The 23,939-nt window shown below is 44.3% G+C and overlaps 1 protein-coding gene across 1 annotated transcript in view; it reads left to right on the forward strand.

Moving 5' to 3' along the window:
- The window catches only part of tln2b (talin 2b), a 48,934-nt gene that overhangs the window by 18,255 nt on the left and 6,740 nt on the right, over nt 1–23,939 (forward strand). Inside the window, exons 20-51 of the mRNA XM_071915542.2 lie at nt 707–835; nt 2,129–2,242; nt 2,455–2,568; nt 2,742–2,876; nt 3,099–3,227; nt 3,351–3,453; nt 4,732–4,940; nt 5,367–5,486; nt 5,740–5,937; nt 6,583–6,722; nt 7,309–7,402; nt 7,924–8,013; nt 8,131–8,253; nt 9,280–9,423; nt 9,654–9,815; nt 10,042–10,182; nt 10,936–11,117; nt 11,641–11,773; nt 11,893–11,994; nt 12,135–12,305; nt 12,494–12,640; nt 13,245–13,346; nt 13,879–13,998; nt 14,680–14,826; nt 15,977–16,143; nt 16,510–16,693; nt 17,176–17,301; nt 18,559–18,675; nt 19,246–19,431; nt 19,961–20,068; nt 21,477–21,582; nt 23,088–23,212. Coding sequence (XP_071771643.2) covers nt 707–835; nt 2,129–2,242; nt 2,455–2,568; nt 2,742–2,876; nt 3,099–3,227; nt 3,351–3,453; nt 4,732–4,940; nt 5,367–5,486; nt 5,740–5,937; nt 6,583–6,722; nt 7,309–7,402; nt 7,924–8,013; nt 8,131–8,253; nt 9,280–9,423; nt 9,654–9,815; nt 10,042–10,182; nt 10,936–11,117; nt 11,641–11,773; nt 11,893–11,994; nt 12,135–12,305; nt 12,494–12,640; nt 13,245–13,346; nt 13,879–13,998; nt 14,680–14,826; nt 15,977–16,143; nt 16,510–16,693; nt 17,176–17,301; nt 18,559–18,675; nt 19,246–19,431; nt 19,961–20,068; nt 21,477–21,582; nt 23,088–23,212 — 4,368 coding nt within the window. The remainder of the gene's footprint in view (nt 1–706; nt 836–2,128; nt 2,243–2,454; nt 2,569–2,741; nt 2,877–3,098; nt 3,228–3,350; nt 3,454–4,731; nt 4,941–5,366; nt 5,487–5,739; nt 5,938–6,582; nt 6,723–7,308; nt 7,403–7,923; nt 8,014–8,130; nt 8,254–9,279; nt 9,424–9,653; nt 9,816–10,041; nt 10,183–10,935; nt 11,118–11,640; nt 11,774–11,892; nt 11,995–12,134; nt 12,306–12,493; nt 12,641–13,244; nt 13,347–13,878; nt 13,999–14,679; nt 14,827–15,976; nt 16,144–16,509; nt 16,694–17,175; nt 17,302–18,558; nt 18,676–19,245; nt 19,432–19,960; nt 20,069–21,476; nt 21,583–23,087; nt 23,213–23,939) is intronic.

Raw genomic sequence — 23,939 nt, forward strand, 5'->3', positions numbered from 1 at the left:
ATTTCAAGGTGTGTAAAAATGATGTTAGCTTCTAAACAAAGTCTTAATACCTATCTGTTGTTGTGTAATCTGTTGCTCCCCAACTTGAGTATTGTATTTTATTTTTCTTATTTTCTAATATTGACATTAGCAATGTCACTGCCATAGTGTTCTTGTATGCAGCATGTCAAATGTGATAATAAATGTCAAATGCAATGTTAAAAAATGAAATTGAATTGCAGTCGCTTGATGGAAAACAGATTTTTAGTATTACTGTATGCAGTTGCCAGCATCATTTCACATCCGAAATGAAAGGGCACAGCATCAGTGGTTCTTAATAAGCCCCTGGCACTGTCGACAAGTATAAATGAGCAGGATATTATCAATGTGAAATACGCAGGCAAGTGAAACGCTGCTTATGGCTCGTTAGATGTTTTTGATCTGTGACACATTAATCACCACATCACTGCCATTATCAAGAGGAAATCGGAATCTGGCACTGACGGTTTCCTTGGCAACTGTCAGAAAGCAGACTGAGCTAAATGCCTCTTTGCATCTATTGTACAATGTCTATAGCCAGAGTAGTTAAACTGTAAGAGGGGATTTGATGTCTCCTTTCACCGCTGAGCTCTGATTATTAAGTATAGTGTCGTTATTATGTATGTATGTTTATATATATATGTGTGTGTGTGTGTGTTTATGTGCGTGTGTGTGTATGTTCCCTCAGGGGGCGGCTGCCTACCCAGAGAATGAGGACCAGCAGCAGAGGCTAAGAGAGGCAGCGGAGGGGCTGCGTGTGGCCACTAATGCTGCAGCTCAGAATGCCATAAAGAAGAAACTGGTCAACAGGCTGGAGGTGAGTCATGACGGCAACGTATTCTTATCTTTGTATTGCTCGACCTTTATCGAACACAACCCTCCTCCTAGCTTCTCCCTATCTGCAAAAGTGTCATGCAAAAATGTTCCCATATCTTCCCAACACTGTGACTGTGAATTACAATGCATATTAGATCAGATCCATGCAGGTATAGATTTATAGTTTAGTCTTCAGGCTAAAGGAAATGCACGTCAAAATGCTGAAATAATTCAGCCTTCATTTGTACAAATGAGGCACATTTAGCATATTTGTCTGTGTTATTTCTCTTTCCTGCAGCAGAGGGCTGTAAATCCCATTAGTGCTGTGAATGAGCTAATCTAAGTGTAAAGATCTGTGTTTAGCCCCCGGTATCAGTTTGCCCCTAATGACTCGCCCCTCTCCGCTCCAGAGCTCCCAATGTTCAATTTCCCAAGCACATAAACTGTGCATTACCCAAGGCTGGGATCAGCCTGCTATCAGACATATATCTCAGTCTGCCTCTGTTGCATCAGACGGTCCCAGTAATGGTGCTAATGGTCGCCTCCATCGAGGAGACACTGAAGACCATTTAGAGTGTCATGAATCTGCAAGTTGCACAGTGAAGTGTGTGTGTAACAGCTATCACAGACACGGGTGTGCGTCCTTTAAGACCCCCTTAATCTCCCCTGTTGTCTCTGTATCTGCTCTGGTGTCACCTAGATTTCCTTCCCCACTGTCATTTATACAGTTCCTGTGCAGCTGTGCAGATGCTTTTGTTTAGGAGCACATAGAATAAGTCACTCCGTAGTTCCACCAGAGATAGGAATGCTCCTTCTGCCACTCATCTCACTTCCAAGTGCAGCGCAGTCTTGTTTGTTTTCCGCAGGACAAAGATATCATTGTATTTCATGTTTCTTTTTTCATCCTCACTTCCTCCATCCACAAAGCAAGGAATGTCTTCTCCCTCTATTTTCAATCTTGCCGTCACTTCAAAGCTAGCCTTGTGCCTGCGGATTAGTGTCAACTAAGCGGTATATTTTTTAATGCTTTGGTGTTGTAAACATTGCAAGGTGAAAGCAATGCTGAACATCTCATGAAATAAAGAATGAAAGGTCCATGGACTTGGACTAATCCCATCAATTTCCTCTTCTCACAAAACCTTTTGGTTTGTTACCCCTCTTAGTTTGATTAGAACAGCTCTGTCTGAATATAGAACACAGCAGTATAATACTGAACAAAAGCCAAAGTTACCCTTAGCCATTTGCTACTATCCTACTTTATCCTAAATGATTTCCATTGGTATCTTCTGAACAGATAGCTGCAAAGCAGGCAGCGGCTGCTGCTACTCAGACCATCGCAGCTGCTCAAAACGCTGCTGCCTCCAACAAAAATACCGCCTCGCACCAACAGCTAGTGCACAGCTGCAAGGTATGGACATACACTCTTGAGACTAATGCATGGGAAGGAATCATAATTGTTATTGCTGCATAAAAGTCATTGTCAAATCATGTATTGAAAAACACAGTCCTGAAACCAGTAGAATGCATGGTGTATATTGGTAGCCTTTCTGATGCAGACTTAATCACAATGTTCTGGACTGTGTGGAAACAACACATATGTGTGTCTGTGTGCACATGCAGGCAGTAGCAGATAGCATTCCCCAGTTGGTCCAGGGCATGAGGAGCAGCCAGGCCCAGCCTGAGGAGCTGAGTGCCCAGCTTGCCCTTATCATAGCCAGCCAGAGCTTCCTACAGGTTGGACATTTCACCACTTCACAGTTATCACCTATCAAAGACTCCATCATTAGACAAAAGAAAAACAAATCTGTTCTATTAGTGTTTGTGCAATTTTATAACTTTTTTACATGCTTCTCAGTGAGCGTGTGTACAGTATGTGTTGATGTTGTTTTTCCGTCGCCATCCCCCAGCCTGGAAGTAAGATGGTGACGTCTGCAAAATCGGCAGTTCCCACAGTGGCTGACCAGGCTGCTGCTATGCAACTGGGCCAGTGTGCCAAGAACCTGGCTACCTGCCTGGCAGAGCTCAGGACTGCTACCCAGAAGGTATCTGTACACAACACTGCTAGAGACAGCAGGATACATGTCGCTGATGCAGGAATTTGTTGCTATCTCTTGTAAAATGTTTTTTGTTGTAAGGCTGCTCTTAGCAACACCCCAATCTCTGATCCCATAAAGATAGAGATAACAAGCACAAAATACAGGATTGCATCCCATTTATTGTGGATAGTAGAGTGTGAGTAACATTTGTGTCTGCACTGGTTGAAGGCCCATGAAGCCTGTGGTCCTCTGGAGATTGACTCAGCCCTCAAAACAGTGCAAACACTCAGGAGTGAGCTTCAAGATGCCAAGATGTCTGTTATCGACGCTCAACTCAAACCTCTTCCTGGGGAATCGGTCAGTACATAATATTGCCTCCAGTAAAGTTCATTTGAAACGTTATAAACATCAGCCTGTTGAGATGAGGAGAAGAGGGATACAAATCCAATGGTTTATTTGTATTTTCTGTTGTATACACAGCTGGAGAAGTGCGCTCAGGACCTGGGAAGCACATCTAAGGCTGTGGGCTCCTCCATGGCCCAACTGCTGACCTGTGCTGCGCAGGGCAATGAACATTATACAGGTAAAAGAAGCCTATTCTACACAGAGAGCAGGTCTGAGAAGCTTAAAGAGCCATTTACTTCAATAATGTACTTCTGTCTAAATACATTGCTGTAGCAGATTAGATATAATTTATGCATATATACATAGATTGCTGAGTGTAGGTTTTTATTGAAAAAAGTAGCTCCTGTTAGCTGTGCCAACTGGGATTCAGAGGATAAAGCAGGCAGAGGAAATTAAGACTCCTTTATTTAGTGGTGTTATCACTATTGCCTAAAACTGAGCCCCGTGGATCCAGCATGGCCCGGCTGTTTTGCCCTCAATTCTAGCTCAATTGATGCTCTCAGGGGAGGAGAGATGAAGACAGATAGTGAATAGCGTATTGTAACAATGAAAGCTCCCAGGCAGCACTTCATGCTGCGGCCCAGGGTGCTGCTAGCTACTCATTAATCTTATTTTCACTAGATTTAACATTCCATCAGCAAATGGCTCCACTTGGCTGGATAATGCAACTTGATGCAATTTGCTGCTTTTCTTCTCAGCTTTATGTGTAATAAGTTAAGGGCACCTCCCACGTGGGGCCATATTTTACTATATAAGCTAATTTATTTAAACAATGAGGGTGTTTCAGATTGCTCTCAGTGTGGTACTGTTGGCTTCTGCTGGTTGATTTGCACATTACCAACACAATAATTCAAGACAGTAATCATACATACCTGATTGTTTGCATTACTTAAACACAGCACTGCTGCAAAGAGAAGATAATGAAATTGAAATGAATTTGGTTAGTAAAATGTCGGCTTCAGTATCTATAGAAACATGGTTACTTGGTCTCAATACATAACAATGTAAAACACAGGAGAATGTGAACACCATGTTCTTAATTCATCCTGATCTGGAGAGTTTCCAGCCATAGTTACTAGATGTTGTATGAAGTGCACACACAACCATCAGGCTGTATCAGTGTCTCATATTTATTGGTATATGAAAAAAAGATCACACCACACCAGTCTTGACGTTTCAGCAATTGCCTTCATCAAGGTGGCTGGTGGTAGATGACAAAGCCAGCCTGATAAAGGCATTCACTGAAATGTCAGGACTGGTGTGGTGTGATCTTTTTTCATATATCAATAATTATGAGAAACTGAAGATGCAGCCTGATCATTGCTTGTGCACCTTGGAGCTTTTTCTTCGGGTGTGCACCGCCATTTAAAATCAGACACACATTTATATATATCTCACTCTATCCAGCTATATTGAAATTACTCATTATTATTTAACTGTGCCTGATTGTTCCTAGGTGTGGCTGCAAGAGAAACGGCACAGGCTTTGAGGACATTGGCCCAGGCAGCCAGAGGCGTGGCAGCCAGCACCAAGGAGCCTCAGGCTGCAGCTGCAATGCTGGACTCAGCCCAGTGTGTCATGGAGGGCTCCGCCATGCTGATCCACGAGGCCCACCAGGCCCTGGTTCACCCAGGAGATGCTGAGAGTCAGCAGAGACTGGCACAGGTGAGCATGGCTCCCACTAATGTATACCCCAGAGGCAGCGGTATTCATGTTGATATCACATTGTTCCACTCAGGCCCTTCTCTCCCCTCTACTGATTTGTAAACATTTCTCCTTTCCATAACAATTATCCCCTCTTAGCGTTGCTATTTTCTCTCCTCTGTCTCTTGCCTAGCAATCCTCTCTCAGGAGTGCCTGAGTAAAACTGCTCATTCTCCGGCAGCCCTCCAGGGGATAAACATATTGTTTGGCATATGTCTGTGACAGCAGCATAAATTAGTGACACGGATTGCTGTGCACCGCTGTGAGCACAATTTGCATTTGAGATGTTTTTCCCCTTATAGCTGTGCTGTGGGACCGTGTATTGTGTAGCGCATTGTTAGAATGACTAATGGCAGCTCATTGACAGAGTGTTGTGCTGTGTTTCAGGTGGCCAAAGCAGTGTCCCACTCCCTGAATAATTGTGTGAATTGCCTGCCGGGCCAGAAGGATGTGGACATGGCCCTTAGGAGCATCGGAGAGGCCAGCAAGAAGCTGCTGGTGGACACCGTGAGTCCTGCTGCGAGCTTTCACTTTGGGTTTCTTGACATTTTTCAGTACGAGGTGCTAGCAGAGGATCATATTGCTTTTACCACAAAATTAAACACGTCTCCTCCTCACACATCACCCGAAGAATTGAGTCTTTACTGTACAAGTGCATTCCAGTATCAGCCAAGATCTAAACTGGTGACCTCCATCTAACTGGTAATGATGTCCTGAGTACTACAGTATGGTTTAATTGATGTGTGTGTTGTCTTTGAAGCTTCCTCCTTGCAGTAAGACATTCCAGGAGGCCCAGACCGATCTGAACCACACAGCAGCTGAGCTCAACCACTCTGCAGGAGAGGTGGTCCACTCCTCACGAGGGACCAGCAGCCAGCTGGCTGTGGCCTCAGGGAAGTTCAGCCAAGACTTTGATGAGTTCCTGGACGCCGGCATCGAGATGGCAGGCCACACCCAAGTAGGTTTCGCGATCTGTCACACGGCTCCTCCACACGACATAGAAGCAACTGAATTGAATGATTCCCCACTGCCAGACAAGTTCCAATAATTTGTGATGTGCGCCTGATTATTCTGCAAGGTGGGAAGAGCACTCAGAGCTTTGATGAGCTAAATCAGAACGCCTCTTAGGTAGTCAACTGTTGAGTGGTTGGTTTCATATTTTTATGTCACTTTAGCACCTAAGCTATTTAACTCATTTGTTAATTAGACCTTTTCATCTAATTCACTTAGGCACATGATTGTCCCCGAGAGCACGAACAGTCAGATGTAATGAGATCTTTGATGATGTTCTTGTTCTGGTTATTTTGCTCATTAATTTGGATAGATCTTCTGGGAGTGGAGTTGATGTAGCATGACACCCGGGCTTTAATCAGGCTTAAAGAGGCCTGCTGAGTGAGGAAAGAGGGTATAGGTGGGGGGTACACACGTCAAATACACACTCCAGACTTATATACAATACACCTGCCATTGCTAGACGAGGTTGCTGAGGAATACTGCAGAATTGCTGTTAGAGAGACATCCTGTCCATATATTTCAATCATATTTGGTAAAGCTCTGCATCCATCATCAAATAGCTGTATTGTCTTTTTTCTTGGCTGTGCAGAGCAAAGACGACCAGATCCAAGTCATTGGCAATCTGAAGAACATCTCCATGGCGTCCAGTAAGCTGCTGCTGGCTGCCAAGTCTCTGTCCGTGGATCCAGGAGCAGCCAATGCTAAGAATCTTCTAGCTGTGGCAGCAAGGTGCGATAAGACGCAGATAGTGCCAGATATGATAAGATTCTCTTTGACAAACCAGAAGACATTTCTTACATATATCATACTGTATGTGCTAGTAAATTGAAGTATTTTTTTCCTGACTATGAATCCTGGTCCAGTTTTGACCCTCTAGCAAGTTTTGAAAAATTCACATTTTAGACTTAAATGTCACAAATCATCTCTCTGCTGCATCTGTATGCCACTCCTATGCCGTGTCTCCTTGGCAGTGCTAGAGGGAGTATCCTTCCCCCTAGTGGAGAGAAGCCAAGCCGCCAGTCCCGCAGGGCTTTGGGCCTGACTGACTTCCCTCTGTCTAATTAGGAAGATGGAAGCCTTGGCTAGAGCCTGTCTGTGCTCAGCAAGGCTGAACACAAACTCAATGCAATGCCGGCACGTCTGTGCACGGAGTTAGCCCATCGCAGTGAGAGGCCAGCGATGCCATGCTTGCGTAGAGGAGCTGAGTGTGTGAATGTGTGTGTGACAGGCGGTGTGTGAGCGAAGGCAGGCTGTGTGTGCATGCAGAGAGAGATGTGAGAGGTAAAAAGGCTGTGTGGCTGCCCTTGTGTTTCAGGGCGGTGACAGAGAGTATTAACCAGCTGATCACGCTCTGTACCCAGCAAGCAGCGGGGCAAAAGGAGTGTGACAACGCCTTGAGGGAGTTGGAGGTAGCCGTCCTCACAGACACACACTGTACCATACACAGTCCCTCTTGTCTTCAGGCCTACAAGCCTGTGTGTTTTTCTTCAGGGGAAACTGAGTAGATTTTTTCACCACTGCTATCCATCTATTTTGCATATGGTTCAGTACTGACAATATTGTTATATGCAATGCAGTGATCTGTCTTCATGGGAAATAATTAGCCGGTCATTCTGACATTCATCACCCGTTCACTGCCTGCTGTAGTTTTGATGGACATCACATTCAGAACTTTCTGCACTAATGACTCTTATGCATACAGTCGCCTTCTCTCATTTATGTCAGAAAATTTAAATTTACAATAATGGTGTGCATTTTAAAACCATTACCATGACTTATTAGGACAATATAATCCAATCAGGTTTGCATAAGAGTTTACTGTTTCAAATCTGAATTGAATGGCTGAAAAAAGCTTGGGGGTATCATAGCAGAAATGCTCAGTGGTGTGTCCACTGGGGTTTAACTTTTTACCATCTCCCTGTGTGCCCAGGCTGTCAGAGGGCTGCTGGATAATCCCAACGAGCCTGTCAGCGAGCTCTCCTACTTTGACTGCATCGAGAGTGTCATGGAGAACTCAAAGGTACGGGCCTTCAGAAGAATTGCGTGCGCCATATACTTTTACTGTCAGAAATATTTTATATAATAGGCAGCCGAAGATCTAATTCCTTCACATTTTCTCCATTTCCACATGCCTCAGGTCCTAGGAGAGTCCATGGCAGGAATTTCTCAACACTGCAAGACGGGCGATGTGCCAGCCTTCGGGGAGAGTGTGGGCGTGGCCTCCAAGGCGCTGTGTGGGCTGACAGAGGCTGCAGGACAGGTGAGATCACAGCCTGGTACTAACTCCCTGCGACTTCTTTTCCTTTCCGCTTCTCTCCTTTCCTCTGCTCTCCTCTGCTCTTCTCTGCTTTCTACTGTCCACCTCTCTTCTTCTCTTTGCCCAGTCCTGTCCAAGACTTGCTCCCTATTCTACGTCTGCGCTCAGAATTAATCATAGAGGTTATTTCTAATAAAGATACTAAATTTGTAAGTATCTATCACCTCAACTCCTTCTAAGGCAGAGGGAAGCTGAAGTAATTAGAGCTGCCAAACATTCTGCACATATAATTTTGTCAATTTTCATGCCAAAAAATTGAAAAAAAATTAAAGATTCAGGATGTCCCCCAGAATCTTCTTGGCAAGGTGGAAAAGTCTGTGAAACAGCATTTAGACCATCATGGGACACTTGAAATTCCATTGAAACCCATACCCAGTTCTAAAATTATTTTAGGTGGGTTAGGATTGACTTAAAGTTGTAATGAAACTACATCTTGAGAGCATCTTGCTTCCTTAATGTGATGTATTTCCTGTTGAAACAGGATGTTGGGGCGGGACTCAACGCAGGGAGGGATCATTCAAAAGTGTAAACCAATGGGATATGAGTTAGGGAGAGAAAGGCAGTTTTATTTGATGGGAGGGGCGGAGGGGCGGGATTGTTAAAAAATTGTTCTGTGATGGTTTTATTGGTTGGAATTTATATGTATGCCTCCTGGTACACAATTATGTCACTACTAAAGATTTTCCATTTTCCAGGAAGTAAAAGTAATGAGATTTTGATACAAAAATACAATAATATAATTTTTTTGTCCTTTTTTTTTGGCATAAATTGTCAAATATGATAGTTGATAGTTAGAATGAGCAAAAAAGTCATTTCAGTGTGACTTTAAGGCAGTGTGAGGCAGATTTCATTGCAGGTTCTATAGACTGCCACCCCTAAAGCTGTTGAGTAAAATCACACCCTCAGCTCCATCATATCGGCATTTGCCAAACCTAGAACTAACCATGCATTTGTTTTTCTGTCCTGAAGGCCTCATATCTAGTAGGTGTGTCTGATCCAAATAGCCAGTCAGGCCATGAGGGGCTGGTGGATCCCATCCAGTTTGCACGGGCCAACCAGGCTATACAGATGGCGTGTCAGAACCTAGTGGACCCAGCCAGCAGTCCCTCACAGGTGAGAAGATCCACCTGGGGCTGCAAAACATTACAGGGCCATTCATTGGCATATGGAGACTGCAATGGGGACTATATAGATCACTTGTGACTTGAATTATTTGGCCCATTAAGTTCGAAAACCTTAAAATGGACCTCAGATGTCCTAAGTAGTTTACCCTGCTCACCTCACCGGAATGCCTCATTTCATACAACTTTGCTTTCCTATTTGTTTGTGTTTTTGTTTGTTAGGTCTTGTCTGCAGCAACGATTGTAGCCAAGCATACCTCAGCGCTCTGTAATGCCTGCCGCCTGGCTTCTTCCAAAACCTCCAACCCCGTGGCTAGGAGACAGTTTGTCCAGTCAGCCAAGGAGGTGGCCAACACCACAGCCAACCTCGTCAAAACCATCAAGGTCAAATCCCCAACTAATCAAAACGATGAATGTGAATTTGTGGAACAAAAGATTTTTTTCATTGCTTGTAACTGGTAGAAGATTTCAGTGAAACTTTCTGTGAAAAGTTGTGGATTTCTGTATAATATTGATAGTCTAATTACAGTATAATGACATCTTATTCAGTTATTAACTAAAAATATGAGGCCAAAATGATCAAATATTCAGTGGCATTCTCTTGTTACAGGCCTTAGATGGGGATTTTTCTGAGGAGAACAGAAACAGGTGCCGTGTTGCTACAACCCCGCTCCTCGAGGCTGTGGAGAACCTGTCCACATTTGCCAACAACCCGGAGTTTGCGAGTATTCCTGCTCAGATCAGCAATGAGGTATGCATGCAAGTGTGAGCATTTGCAGGTTGTTGTTTTTGATGCCAAATTTAGAATCGTATTTTCCCTTTTTGTATGGTTGTTAATGACTAGTTTAATTTTTGTGCATAAAAAAAAATGGAAATGCAATATTTTATGAGATTCTTTGTTCTCAGAAACATCCTATTTGTACGGTTCTTTCCTCTCTTCATATGGAAGATCTCAAAGCTACTCCTCAAAGAGATATAATGAATATGTTTGTGACTTCTGCACTCAATCCCCTTGAAACAGGGTCTCTTATATTGAGCCAACACAGAAAGGTTTGTACAGGGAAGCTGGGGGGAATTGGATTGATGTGCAATTTTCCCTTTTCTTTTAATGTCAAGAAAAGGCTCAAGGAGAAACTGGATGGATTTTTATTTTACAATCTGAGCGGAACAGTCCTCGCACACCTCTAAAAGCTTTATGGCTGTAATCTGTTGGAGGGCAGTGTTTAACGGCACTCTCTCTCAGCACAGCTGCTCTAATCTTCAGCTTGTTAATCTAATTGTCGAGGGAGGCTTTGGCTCGGATCATAAAGACTGAAGGTGTTTCTTCCACCGTCTCTGTAAAGCTGCCTTTCTAATCTCATCCCCCCTTTGATTGCACCTTTGATCTCTCCAAGGTAGTCAAGGAATATTAACAACTCTGTCATACCAATGTGGTTAGCATTTCACTGTTGAGCTGTTACCTGGGCTGTTGTTTCACCTGCACTAATCTTTTTCTTTTCCCCAGGGTTCGGCAGCCCAGGAGCCTATTGTGCATTCAGCCTGGTCCATGCTGGATAGCTCCGCCCTCCTTCTGGAAACAGCCCGCTCACTGGTCCTCAACCCCAAAGACCCTCCCACCTGGTCCATACTAGCCGGCCACTCCCGAACAGTGTCCGACTCCATCAAGAGCCTCATCACCTCCATCAGGTCAGTATTAGTCCGACCCACGGCCACATCCATCTCTGTAGGATTATCTGGGATGAAAGTTTATGACGGTTTGCTCACAGTTGGAGGGAAACACAGAGTCTGAAACTGGAGGCTCACTCTGTACAAATCTGTTCAACTGTGCAATAAATTGCCACAGTAGTTTATAGCTGCGGAGATTCCCCCTGCCTTGTAATAAGATAGTGAACACTACAGAGCCGTGATAAAGACGAGTTCCTGTTTTGCCACGGTGGATCTGCAACACATCTGCTTAAATCATCCTTTATTTTACCGAAGGTGTGTCCCTCCCACTGTTTGTAACAGAAGTGTCTTCTCTCTTCATTATCACCCTCCAATTACATGCATACACCATTCTCACAGCAGCTAAGCCATGGAATAGTCTGCGTTTGATTTCCCTCTGCAGAGCAGTCACCTCCAAATCTTATATGGATTTGGATTACTTCTATACTCCCCAGTCTTACATAGTATTGTGCATAAAGGCATTATTTGTTATCTTTGTTGATAGGGACAAGGCACCGGGACAGAGGGAGTGTGATTACTCCATTGACAACATCAATAAGTGCATCCGGGATATTGAGCAAGCCTCACTGGCTGCCGTTGGACAGACTCTGCCCTGTAGAGATGATATCTCCATGGAAGTGAGTTCAAATACCTCATCAGCTCTGTCATGTCCCAGAGAAAGAACTCTGTCTTAATGGAGTCTGTAGTTGTTCTGTTGTGGCTTATACTGCAATTCTCTGCTGTTGCATCTCATCAGGCTCTCCAGGAGCAGCTGACATCCTCTGTGCAGGAGATTGGCCACCTGATTGATCCCATCTCCACAGCAGCCCGAGGCGAAGCTGCCCAACTGGGGCACAAGGTGCCGCTCTGACCGCATATCCCTTCATCCCCTCTGGCTTTCACCGGCTTTACTAAGAAAAACCCCATTCTGTCGCTTATATCTTGTGATGCAGCCCTTCCTCCGTCTCTCAGACAATTCTCTTAAACCCCTTCTCCCAGGTGACCCAGCTGGCCAGCTACTTCGAGCCCCTCATCGTGGCATCAGTGGGCCTGGCCTCTAAGCTTCATGACCACCAGCAGCAGATGACCATCCTGGACCAGACCAAGACTCTGTCCGAGTCCGCGCTGCAGATGCTCTATGCCGCCAAGGAAGGGGGAGGAAACCCTAAGGTATTAAGCAGTTCCCAATTATAGATGGCCTACCATGACTGTGCAGCTGTCTCCCACTATAATATTTAGTATTGTTCTGTAGCCCATAGCACTTATCATTTGAAATTTGTGTGAATTATGGGGACCAATAAATTAAAAAATATATGTACTGTACTGTATGTGGTTTGAGCTGTTGACTGTGTCCCTAGGCTGCCCACACCCACGATGCCATCTCTGAAGCTGCCCAGCTGATGAAGGAGGCGGTGGACGACATCATGGTGACATTGAACGAGGCAGCCAGTGAGGGCGGCATGGTTGGGGGCATGGTGGAGTCCATCGCTGAGTCCATGGGCAGGGTGAGTTAGGCTGTGTGTGTGTGTGTGTGTGTGTGTGTGTTTCGCTGGAGAATGTACTGTATGACCGGAGAGAATGCTATTCTGGTAGTTTAAAGGGATTTCAGTTTTGACACTTATTCCCTGTCTTAATGGTCTAAAGGCAAAGTGAGCTTTCCCTGTAAGATTAATTCCACAGTGGGTGTGCCGGAGAGCATGTCCTTCTCAGTGACTCTCATTAGTCAAATAGATGACAAGTGTTGAATCCACAGCCCACTGGTGATGTTCGCTGTCACTCATCCTGCTGGGGGACATGTCACTGCTGTGACATTGCTGTTAATAATTGAAGATGGTTTGCACACAGTCACATATCTACATATCTGTCAGATTTGACCCTCATTTTATCTTTCCTTTTTTTGTAATTTCATTTTACCTTTACCTTAAACATAGCATATCAATCATCATGAAGATACTATTAGCATTTATAAAGCTAATCAAAATGGGACAACTGCTTTATAAAACCTTATACCCCAATTAAACATATAGAAGTCTCAAATTAATCAGTATAATTGGTGTAAATGGCGTAGGATTAATGTGTCGATAAATGCTAGTGGGTTGACTTCCACAGCTGGATGAAGGAACGCCTCCTGAACCTGAAGGCTCCTTTGTGGACTACCAGACCACCATGGTGAAGTTCTCCAAGGCCATCGCCATCACCGCACAGGAGATGGTGAGCAAACCACTGCACTTAAATATCCATATCCTCCCTGATTTTCTTTTCATAACACTTCCAGTTAGGGATGCGACGATACGATGCGATTCGTTTCGCGATATGCGGTTCACGATTTGATACAACCACGATATAATGTAATAAATAATCAATGACAACAAAGTATGAGAGAATTATGTTTATTTCTGAGCCACAAATCATTCTAGCAATGGCATTGGCTTGACAGGATGTAAACAACAATTTAAAAATGTCATTACAAAGTGCAAATAATATAATTTTGATGGAGAGCTTGTGAAACTGCGATGGGCAAGCTAACTCATTTGTGATTGCTACAGCAGAATAAAATGGAGCTAATATCGCAATTCATTTTTCTGCCCCACGATACGTATTGTCACTGTTTTGTATTGCGATATATTGAATTGCGATATATCGTCCCATCCCTACTTCCAATCTGCATGACAACACTACTTGTCATCATGGCTGGTGCAGTTAATCCGCCTGTAATGATGATGTATGTTCTCTCTTGCCCCAGATGACTAAGTCAGTGACTTGTCCAGAAGAGCTTGGTGGCCTCGCCTCCCAGGTGACAGTGGACTATGGGCAGCTAGCACACCAAGGCCGCCTGGCAGCAGCCACCGCAGAACCGGAGGAGGTAAGAAGACATGCTGTCTATCCCTAGTGGGAAAAATGATGTACGCTTATGAAAGATATATCATATCTCTATATCACATTGCTATTGTGTCCCTGAAATGTCAGTCTGAAATATCAGCTCAGGCCTGCATTTTACCCTTAAAATGAATTTGGATGTATTTACTCATACACAGATCAGAGCAGATGTTTGCTGTTCTTTGATATGACGCCCCTTCCTAAAGGCTGCTCCCGACAGTGTGAGATCAAACAGAAATCTATTCTCACCCCTCCAGCATCCATCGCTCTCAGCACCCACATAGTCTTGTCTTAAAGCTTCTGTGTAGTCCAAAGGACGGCAATGTGTGAAAACATTGGCCTAATAAGCACACAGCTCTTATCAATATCTTGTATATAACAGGCTGCTGGAAACCCTGCTGGTTACCATAGCGACATTGTACCTCTACAAGTCTAAAAGCCTATAGTGATGCTTATAATGAAGTACCACCCACCCATGAATCTCAGTCAGGAAATTAAAGGTGTAGTGCCAGCATTCCCTCTCTGAGGGTGCTAGAAATCAGTTTTTCATCCACCCAGTGGATAAGAGGCATGCCAGTTCAGGACATGATTGCCATTGTCTAGTACACTGACACACAGAGAGGAGAAGATGGACGCAGTAGTAGTAGCTGCCTGGCTGTGCTTTCAGGTGGGTTTCCAGATAAAGACGCGGGTGCAGGAGCTGGGCCACGGCTGTATCTACCTGGTCCAGAAGGCTGGAGCCCTGCAGCTCAGCCCCACCGACAGCTTCTCCAAGAGGGAGCTCATCGAGTGTGCCCGCGCAGTCACAGAGAAGGTAAGCTACGTGGAGCTACTTGGAAACAAACTGGTATAGCGTTCTATCTATACCACCTGCAGAATGAAGCTTTTTTTTATGTCTTCATTTTCTAACTGCAGTCTTCTTCTTGCAGTCATATTAAGAATGTCAGATAGAATTTGTCATCTCTGCCGTTTGAAGTTAAGCAGTAGCACAAAGCCGACATTATCATTTTTTATGAAAATATATATTTTTGCAGTACTCAGTGTTTTTATATGAAGACTTCCCATTCAAATGAACAGATAAAGAGCATATTTTAATTAGTTTGTTTTCAGTTGCAGGCTTTAAGAAGAGAGTTTGGGTGTCAATAGTTGTTTACTGTACTGTAGCTGACAGAGATGCTTCTCCATGTTTTCTCTAAGGTTTATTCGCTATAATACCATCTCCACTTCTTTGCCAGCCATATAATCCCAATTAGCCTTAATGCTGAACTGGTACAGTGAATCAGAAGAATACACGTTTTATGTTCAGCATTTTAGAAGGTAATAGCATGGGCTTTACTGTAGCAGCCTACCAGGTCATAAGAGCAAGCTCTCCTGACCAGCCTCACACAGTGTAGTTAGACTAATAATGTGTTCCTGCTGTGACCCTGGCAGAAGCTCGCCCTGCTGATATCACATTAGAATTTCTCGCCCCACCCAGCCCCTGATTTGATTCAGGACTCATATCAGACTTGAATAATTTGTGGCCTCATGCGTATTGATATCTGAAGCTCGTGCCTCATTGAAATGTACCTCTCAGGCTTTCCATTTGTTTGTGAGGGATGGGCAGACGGCAGTCTTAGAGGGAGCTGTGTGATTTGCAGAGTTAGGCTCATTGGCTTAATGTGATTGTGCAGCAGGCTCTGATCTAATGCATGTTTAACCCTGCTCTCTCCTCTCGCTGCCAGCCTCCTCCCTTATCCAGATTGCTCATGGTTTTTCACTACAATGATTTGCTACCTGGCTCAGCTGGCACATGAAGGCTTCACCAACATGCTATTAAGAGGAAGAAAGACTGCTATTTGATCATGAAACATACATGTGTAGAAACTGTAGTTTATTGATATTTTTGCCACCACCTTGTCTGGAAGCAGTCATTTGGAAGGCCCTGTACACATATCCATTGCTGTGCTTTACATATGTTCCAGGTGTCCTTGGTGCTGTCAGCATTGCAGGCAGGGAACAAAGGCACCCAGGCCTGCATCACAGCAGCCAGCGCTGTTTCTGGCATCATTGCTGACCTGGACACCACCATCATGTTCGCCTCAGCTGGAACACTGAACCCTGAGAACGAAGAGTCTTTTGCTGACCACAGGTGTAGTGACCTTGCCACAAACATGAGACCAAGATACTGCTGCTGTCAAATTCAGGGATTAGGAAAACTATATTTATTTTCAATTTGACAACAATGTTGAAAATAGGCAATAGATAATAGTAAAACTACACACTTTTCTCACTGCAGTACTTAGTAGCTCCATGCTCCTTTGATTAGTCAGTCAGGTGAAGTGCAGTTTGCCATTAAAGCTGAATACTGAGATACATTTCACATAACAAATGTATATTGAAAATGGGCCTTATTGAAGGCACCTTCTGCTAAGAAAATGGACAGCTTCCTTTCATATTGCTAGTCCTTGAGTGTGACTGTAGAGCAGATTGTGACACAATGTGTCCGGTCCCTCAGGGAGAGCATCTTGAAGACAGCCAAGGCGCTGGTGGAGGACACCAAGCTGCTGGTTGCTGGAGCGGCGTCCAGCCAGGAGAAGCTGGCCCAAGCCGCCCAGTCCAGTGCCAAGACCATCACCCAGCTCACTGAGGTGGTCAAAATGGGAGCTACCAGCATGGGCTCCGAGGACCCCGAGACACAGGTGACGCACTGACAACAATCAAAAACGCATTTAGAGTAAATTAAGTATACTAAAACCACAGATTATGCAGTTATATGCTTTAGTTTTCTGAAAGATTTACATCAAGGCTCAGTTGTTATATTTTGATTATTTCATAATTCAGCCTCATGCCTGTTAGCTAGGGAAGTTTTAACCTGCTAATATTATCGATTATTATTATTTTCTTATTGCCTAGTGTTAGCCCTCTACAATGGATTTCCTTTATCTTTCTATACACCCAGGGTTAGATTCTCTGTGTAATTGCAGTCTCATCTGATACACACTCTCAGTCTCCTCTTTCCCCTGTGTGTAAACCTCTATCTCTGCCCTCCACTAAGTCTGAAGTATCATGACTCTAGGTGGGAGTGATAAGCGCTGCAGTGTTAAATCCTCTCCCCGGGGAGCTGCTGATAAACCTATACTCTGTCCATTGTGCTGTATTGATTCCAGCTCTATCTCCTCAGGTGGTTCTGATAAACGCGGTGCGGGATGTGGCCAAGGCTCTGGCCGAGCTCATCGGTGCCACCAAGTGCGCTGCGGGCAAGCCGGCCGACGACCCGTCCATGTATCAGCTGAAGAGCGCTGCCAAGGTAAAGGAATACACTGCTCAGACAAAGGACCAAGATATCTGGTTTAACACAGTATTGATTCCGGCACCAGGAGTCCTCAATTTATTATTCAGCTGCTGCTTTCTCATTGAGATATACTATGTCAGGATATGTGGATATACATCCTAGAAATGCTGCATTACAGCTATGTCGTGTTTGACTTATCTGGTAGCGCCAAGCAAGGCTTTGTCACAAGAAAGATATGACAGTCCTTATCAGGGTGTGTTTGGCATTCTCTCTGTCTGTCATATCTGTATCTGACACTGTCCTAGTGTCACTAAGATGGGTATTGTGTGTGTGTGTGCGTGCGTGTTTGCGTGTGTGTGTGTGTGTGCGTGTGTGTTCATGTGTGTGCAAGTGTGTGTTAGTGTGCTTGACTCAGAACTGTCTTTGGGTGTAGAAACAGTTCTTTCTGCATTGTGACCGTTGTGACTGTAGGAGTGGAAGGTTTTCTTATCTCCTCGACTTCAAGCAAAGCTCAGCCAAACCCGTCTTTTTTTTGTCATTTTACTCACTCTCCATCCTCTTGATCACCGTCACAGATGCCGGCTTCTTAGGGATAAAAACTGGAGACCAGACAAATCTTTTGAATCTCATTCTGTCTAGTTAGTTACTGTTTAGTTAGTGACAGCTGTACAGCAAGCATCAGATAACTCTTAACTAGAGGTTTGCTTCTCTAAAAACCCCTCTTTAAACCTCTTTTTCTTCCAACTATCTATCCAAGCATGTAACCTAACTGTTGCATAGGGATTCTTATACTTTCTCATCTAAATGGAATTAGGGCCACCCATGGATCTGGCCATGCTGACAGATTGTTTCTATTCCCCCCAACATATGGTGACCTCCAAATGGGACCCTCTCAAACTCCTGGTGCTCATGTTGCTCAAATTCTTAACCTTCCATGACATAATGTACCCTTTGCAAAATGCTGCACAGTCTTAGATGAATGTGTTACCATGAGTATCACTTGAAATGTTTCTCTTTCCAACCTGGGTTTCAGTGAATGTACTATCAGTACAAGAGCGGCCTCTTTGAATGTGGAAATACGTCCTTCATGCCTCTGTTTCTTGATCTCATTAATCAGATTGAGCACAGCAATGCATTAGATAACCACCTTCAACATTATTCATTGTAATAGAATTAGGAACGGAGCAGGAAAGCAGAATTTGGTGACGCTGAGGAGAAAGAGCTCCACCTTCTGGTCTGACTGTGAGCATCATTATCTCCTTTATTCGACAGGTCATGGTGACCAATGTGACGTCCCTTCTAAAAACAGTGAAGGCAGTGGAGGATGAAGCCACTCGCGGGACGAGGGCACTGGAGGCCACCATTGAGTGCATCAAGCAGGAGCTGACAGTAAGAGTGGCTGACAGGCTAAACCCCTTCTCTCTGTTCTTTTGGGAAGCTCCTGATGAGACACAGCCTCTCTGCCATGCAAGCTGGCTCAAAGCAGGTCAGGTGTATCTATGTCTGTAATGCTAAACAAAACAGGAGAGCTTTTTGTTCCCTTTCTTCTAATATCTATTCAACTCTTTTCCTCCTCCTTCCCCCTCAGCCCCTGCAGGTTTCTCACAGCTCTTATCAGGGATTGGGTAGCAGGCACAGGGAGGGTGAGAAAGGAAGAAGATTTCAGGAGCTTGTTTTTTTGTGATTTACTGCTAATCCTTATCAGAGGACCCCCAGCCCCAGAGCAGCTTTACCCAGGGCTGCAGCCAAAGCCAAATTAAACACAGTCCACCTAGCTCCCAATTATACTGCCATCAATATCAGGGAGATCTGTCCTCCTCGCTTGTTTACACTTCCTACTGCTGTGCACCTCACTTCTCCTCTAAGAATTCTCCCATCTGTATCAACATACCTGAGCCTCAGTCAAACCTGTATCAAAGTAGCTGCATCAGTGGTGTGACTGACTCATCTTGTGGCCAGGTGTTCCAGTCCAAGGACGTCCCCGACAGGTCCACCACACCCGAGGAGTTCATCCGCATGACAAAGGGCATCACCATAGCAACGGCCAAGGCGGTGGCTGCCGGCAACTCTGCCCAGCAGGAGGACGTGATCGCCACTGCCAACCTGAGCCGCAAAGCCATCTCCGATATGCTGACCACCTGCAAGGTGCTAATCCACGCTGCCACACTGCCAGTGCAGGCCGCACACAGACAGCACCAGGCTGCCAGGGAACATGTGAGCCCAGCCTGCTGAGCGGAGATAGGACAGCAGAGTGGAGTTTACTTTAGATGGCTGCTCCCGCTGTCACTGCTCATGGTAGTGACTCACTCACTTTTCAAAGTCACGCCGTGGAACATCAGTCAGGATGTCCTTCAGCTACAGCAGAGCACTCATAACAAGGAGAAAGACGGGAGAGCATTATATATTATGTTGTTTTCCTGTTGGAAAATCAAGGCGTTTCAGTGAAGAATAGGAGAATCTTTATTAGATGCAAATTTGCTTTGTGTGGTTGGTGCTGAGATAATGTTCATGTAACAACCTGACACGTAACATGATATGAAGGATATCCGGGACCTCACATAGCACATTTTCACTGTGCCATTTAGACCTGTCTCGGTTCTTGACATCCCTGTAGGAGAGTATTTCTGTCTCCTCTCTATATTTATCATATGATGTTGTTTTCTTTCCCCTCCAGCAAGCAGCATGCTACCCGGAGGTGGGCGAGGAATTAAGGAGCAAGGCCCTGCAGTACAGCTATGAGTGTACCACCGGATACATCAACCTTCTGGAGCAAGTGCTGCAGGTTAGAACGAGGCAGTCACGTGTCTCATAGATGGAGAGGTGGTGAAGTGGCTTGCGTATGTGTGTGTGTGTGTGTGTGTGTGTGTCTGTTTCTCTGTCTGTCTGCAGCTATTAATGGGTGGATTACGATCTTTACTATTAACTAGCAAGGTTACAGGTCTTATCCACAAGATTAAATCTTTCCAGTGCTTGACAAATCTTCCCTGGATTCCTGTCAGTCATGCTTGCTTGTCACTGTTTTCTCTGTATCATTATCATGAACAGATCACTGGAGGAAGGGCTCATGAATGATTACCATGCTCACAGCAGTCTTCAGCCAGGCATGACAGAACTGAAGACTTGAAATCCAAGAATTGCTTTATATCCAAGGGCATTCGCAAGGCAGCCACTGTCATTAGTGATGTATAATACTTGTCAAGTTGTGCACATATCTTATGTCGTCTGCTGATAATACCCCAAATGCTGTTCATGATGAGGAGCTCAGAAGGGTGTTGATTTTAGAAGAGGGTTGTACTTTCAGCTCAAATCTCACAGCTCAATTACAGGTGCCAGCTATTGTTTTTTTGTGTGTGTGTGTGTGTGTGTGTGTGTGTCAGTGTGTGTGTGTGTGACACATTCTTGTGAACACAATAACTTACATGATAGAATCTTCAGACTTACACGACAGGCACCCCCTATAGTGTAGATGATCTGATTAGATTTTGGAGCACCTTGCTGCATACATTTGCATATTAATGAAGAAAAACTGATACTCCTGAAACTACGATAACTACTTAATGCTTTAAGATACAGTGTTCATATTAATACCACCGTGTGTTATTTGAAGACATGTTGACATAGAAATATTTGCTAATACATTAATTAACTTAATTAATTACCTCATTTGCATTAGCACTGGTTGTGTTTAATATATCATGGTGTTTATGGCGGGGCAATAGGCAGCTCAAGTGCCTCTTAGAATCTGTAGTCAAGGCACGATCATAAGATGGAAAAACAGATACAGATAGCAAGATACTGTTTGGTGTTAGCTACTACTGGCAGACATTATTAGTTTGAGGAATCTTTGGCAGGTAGACAGTTTGGGAGAATGTGCTGCGTTCTGTATCCTTGCCTGTGTAGCTGTGATCTGTGGATTAAGCACTATAGCACGTCTTTCAAAATTGCCTGAGTGCATCTTTGCATTTTACATCCTTGTGCTGTGTGCAGTGTGTGTTTATGTGTATGTGCTTGAATGAGAGCAGGCATGGATGTCCAGGTGCAGGTACGCATGTGTGTATGTACTGTATGAATATTTGAAAGCGAGAAAGAAGGCTTTTTCAAACTTCCCTGCTGAAATGGCTTTCATAATAAGTGTGTGTGTGTGTGTGTGTGCGTGTGTGCGTGCATGCATGGGTCCGTTATGTTTTCAGGTGCTTCAGAAGCCCACAACGGAGCAGAAGCAGCAGCTGGCCGTACACTCTAAGCATGTGGCGGCGTGTGTGACAGAGCTCATCCAGACAGCTGAGGCCATGAAGGGTGAGGCCACACACACCGCTGCTGCACACTGCGACACACTCTTACACACACACACACTCACTCACACAAACAGCATCTAGAGCAGGGGGTTCACAGCCTTTTTTCACCGGTGACCCCATATAGAGGTCAGACGTTTTTGGGAATCCAACATTTAAGACACATAGAAGTTATGTATCTTTCACATTGTATGTGTTTGTGGTATGAAAAAGTGTAAATTCACTTTTTCTTTCCTCAGGGTGTCAGAAATCCAGCCACTTTTACTGTAGCTGCTTAATGACAGCTGTGCTAAGGCTAGTAAAGCCGCATTAATTTTACAGACGCTTCTGTGCTGTCCAAAAATTGCTGGCAGTAGATTTTAATTTTAAAATGGCTGTCAGACATTATTGTAGTCATTTTAGTATTAATTCGTTTTTCAAGGACTCCATTTTCATATCAAAGGACATGGGATCCTGCCCTCAAAATTGCGAAAGCCTGAACTAGCAGAAAAGAGTTTCCACTGTGTTCAGAGCAAGGGGATACCCATTAGGAATCGACTAATTTAGTTAAAATGTAAAAAAGAGATGTTAGAAATTACGCAAAGGAGCGCTAATCCTCTTGTGCATGGATAATATTTATAGTATTACTGAGTCAAGCCACCAAACCTGTCTGTGTCTCCAATAAAGATAGGTTATGAAAATCACTCTAGAATATTGAAATTGTACTGTCGAGTGATTGCTGTGAAAATTGTTCCAAATTGAGCTCAGTAGTGTGGTTGTGACACAAGCTTACCAGAGTGTTGCCTCTAGAAGCCGCGTTGCCATATCTCTGACAGGAGTAATAGATTGTGTTTGGATGAGAATTAAATTTCAGCGTACAGCCTGAGACCCAGCGGGGCTATCCACTTCACCTCTCTAATGTCCCCTGTGCTCTCTCTCTCTCCCTCTCTTTCCCTTTCGTTGCTGCCTCAGATGGAGGTAAGTGGGATATGGTGTGTTTTGTTCCTCCAGATCACCTTTCATAGACTCAGAAGGGGGCAGAGGAGTAGAGGGGCTGGGGGTGGGGGTGCAGAACAGATTTCCCCAGGGCTCGACATAATCTACGAAAACATCGTTCCATCTGCTTCGCCAAGCTGTTCCCAAACAGCTCCATTTTATGGGCACTTTAAAACCTATAAAAAGACAATGATCCATCAAACGTGCATTTCTTCTAAGTCTTGGTTAATCTTATTTAACTTTGAGGCATTACAGTCATACTGCAAACAGTTTTTTTGGAGTGGAGCTAGTGAACTTTGCTGTTGTTCAAAGAAGTTGTGATTCACCATCATTATCGATGCCTGGATTGCATGAATGAATATGCGAAGAAGAACATTGGCTTGAGGCGTAATTGTGACTTGTTTTGTGGTAGAGATATGCTGTTTTCTGAAGTAACTGAAATAGTCATCACCGGAGATGTTTTGACATTTCTTTTGTGAGTCTGTGCTTGGAAAGTATGTGATAATGACTGTCTGGGTGTGTGATCACTTCCAGGTTCAGAATGGGTGGATCCTGAAGACCCCACTGTCATTGCTGAGACCGAGCTCCTAGGAGCTGCGGCGTCCATCGAAGCTGCGGCCAAGAAACTGGAGCAGCTGAAACCCAGGGCCAAGCCCAAGGTATTAGTGCCCCTCTCAACCCTCTCCTCCCACACAACCACGCACAGCTTTTTGCCTTTAATCAGCAGGGAGACTGTGAGCCGAAGGTAGGAAAAGGTGACACTGACTTTGAACTGGAGTCATCTTTTTCAGTGACTAAGCTGCTATCTCGATGTCATTAAAATAAAAAAGGTGTTTTTTTATACTATGTTGACTCATACAAATGGTTCGGTGAGCTGACGTATGATCATTGGAAAGTTTCATCAAGGTCACTTTTGGAGATCATTTTGAGTTACGTTGCCAGGAGACGCAATTACATTGCCCGGTCCTAAAGCTTATGTTGGATTGAGTTCAAATGTATGATGAACTGTGTGGCCCGTTTTGAAGAACAGGCCGTCTGTCTTATTGAACCTATTTCCTTTGTTTTATTACAGCGTTCCTCGTTTCTAAACTAAACTGAGGGAGGCTTTTTCAGCCTGTTATTTGTCTGCCCCATGCTGTGGTATTGCATAAAAATCAAAACAATGTCAGCATACAACACCCAATGAAAATATTGTAGTAGACAGGAGATGATAATGATAGTGCTTTCTGAAAGTGAAGTTAATTTTGTGTTGTACAGTATGCAATGTGGGGTTGTGTTTGTGGTGTGTCACTGCATGATTGTTTTGTTTGTTTATCTGTCTCTGGAGACTGGATAGCTAGATCCCAATGCTCTTCCTTCTGTGCCTGTAGTGCTTTATCCCCTTCT

This window comes from Centroberyx gerrardi, chromosome 4 (assembly GCF_048128805.1).
Source record: "Centroberyx gerrardi isolate f3 chromosome 4, fCenGer3.hap1.cur.20231027, whole genome shotgun sequence".
Taxonomy (NCBI): domain Eukaryota; kingdom Metazoa; phylum Chordata; class Actinopteri; order Beryciformes; family Berycidae; genus Centroberyx; species Centroberyx gerrardi.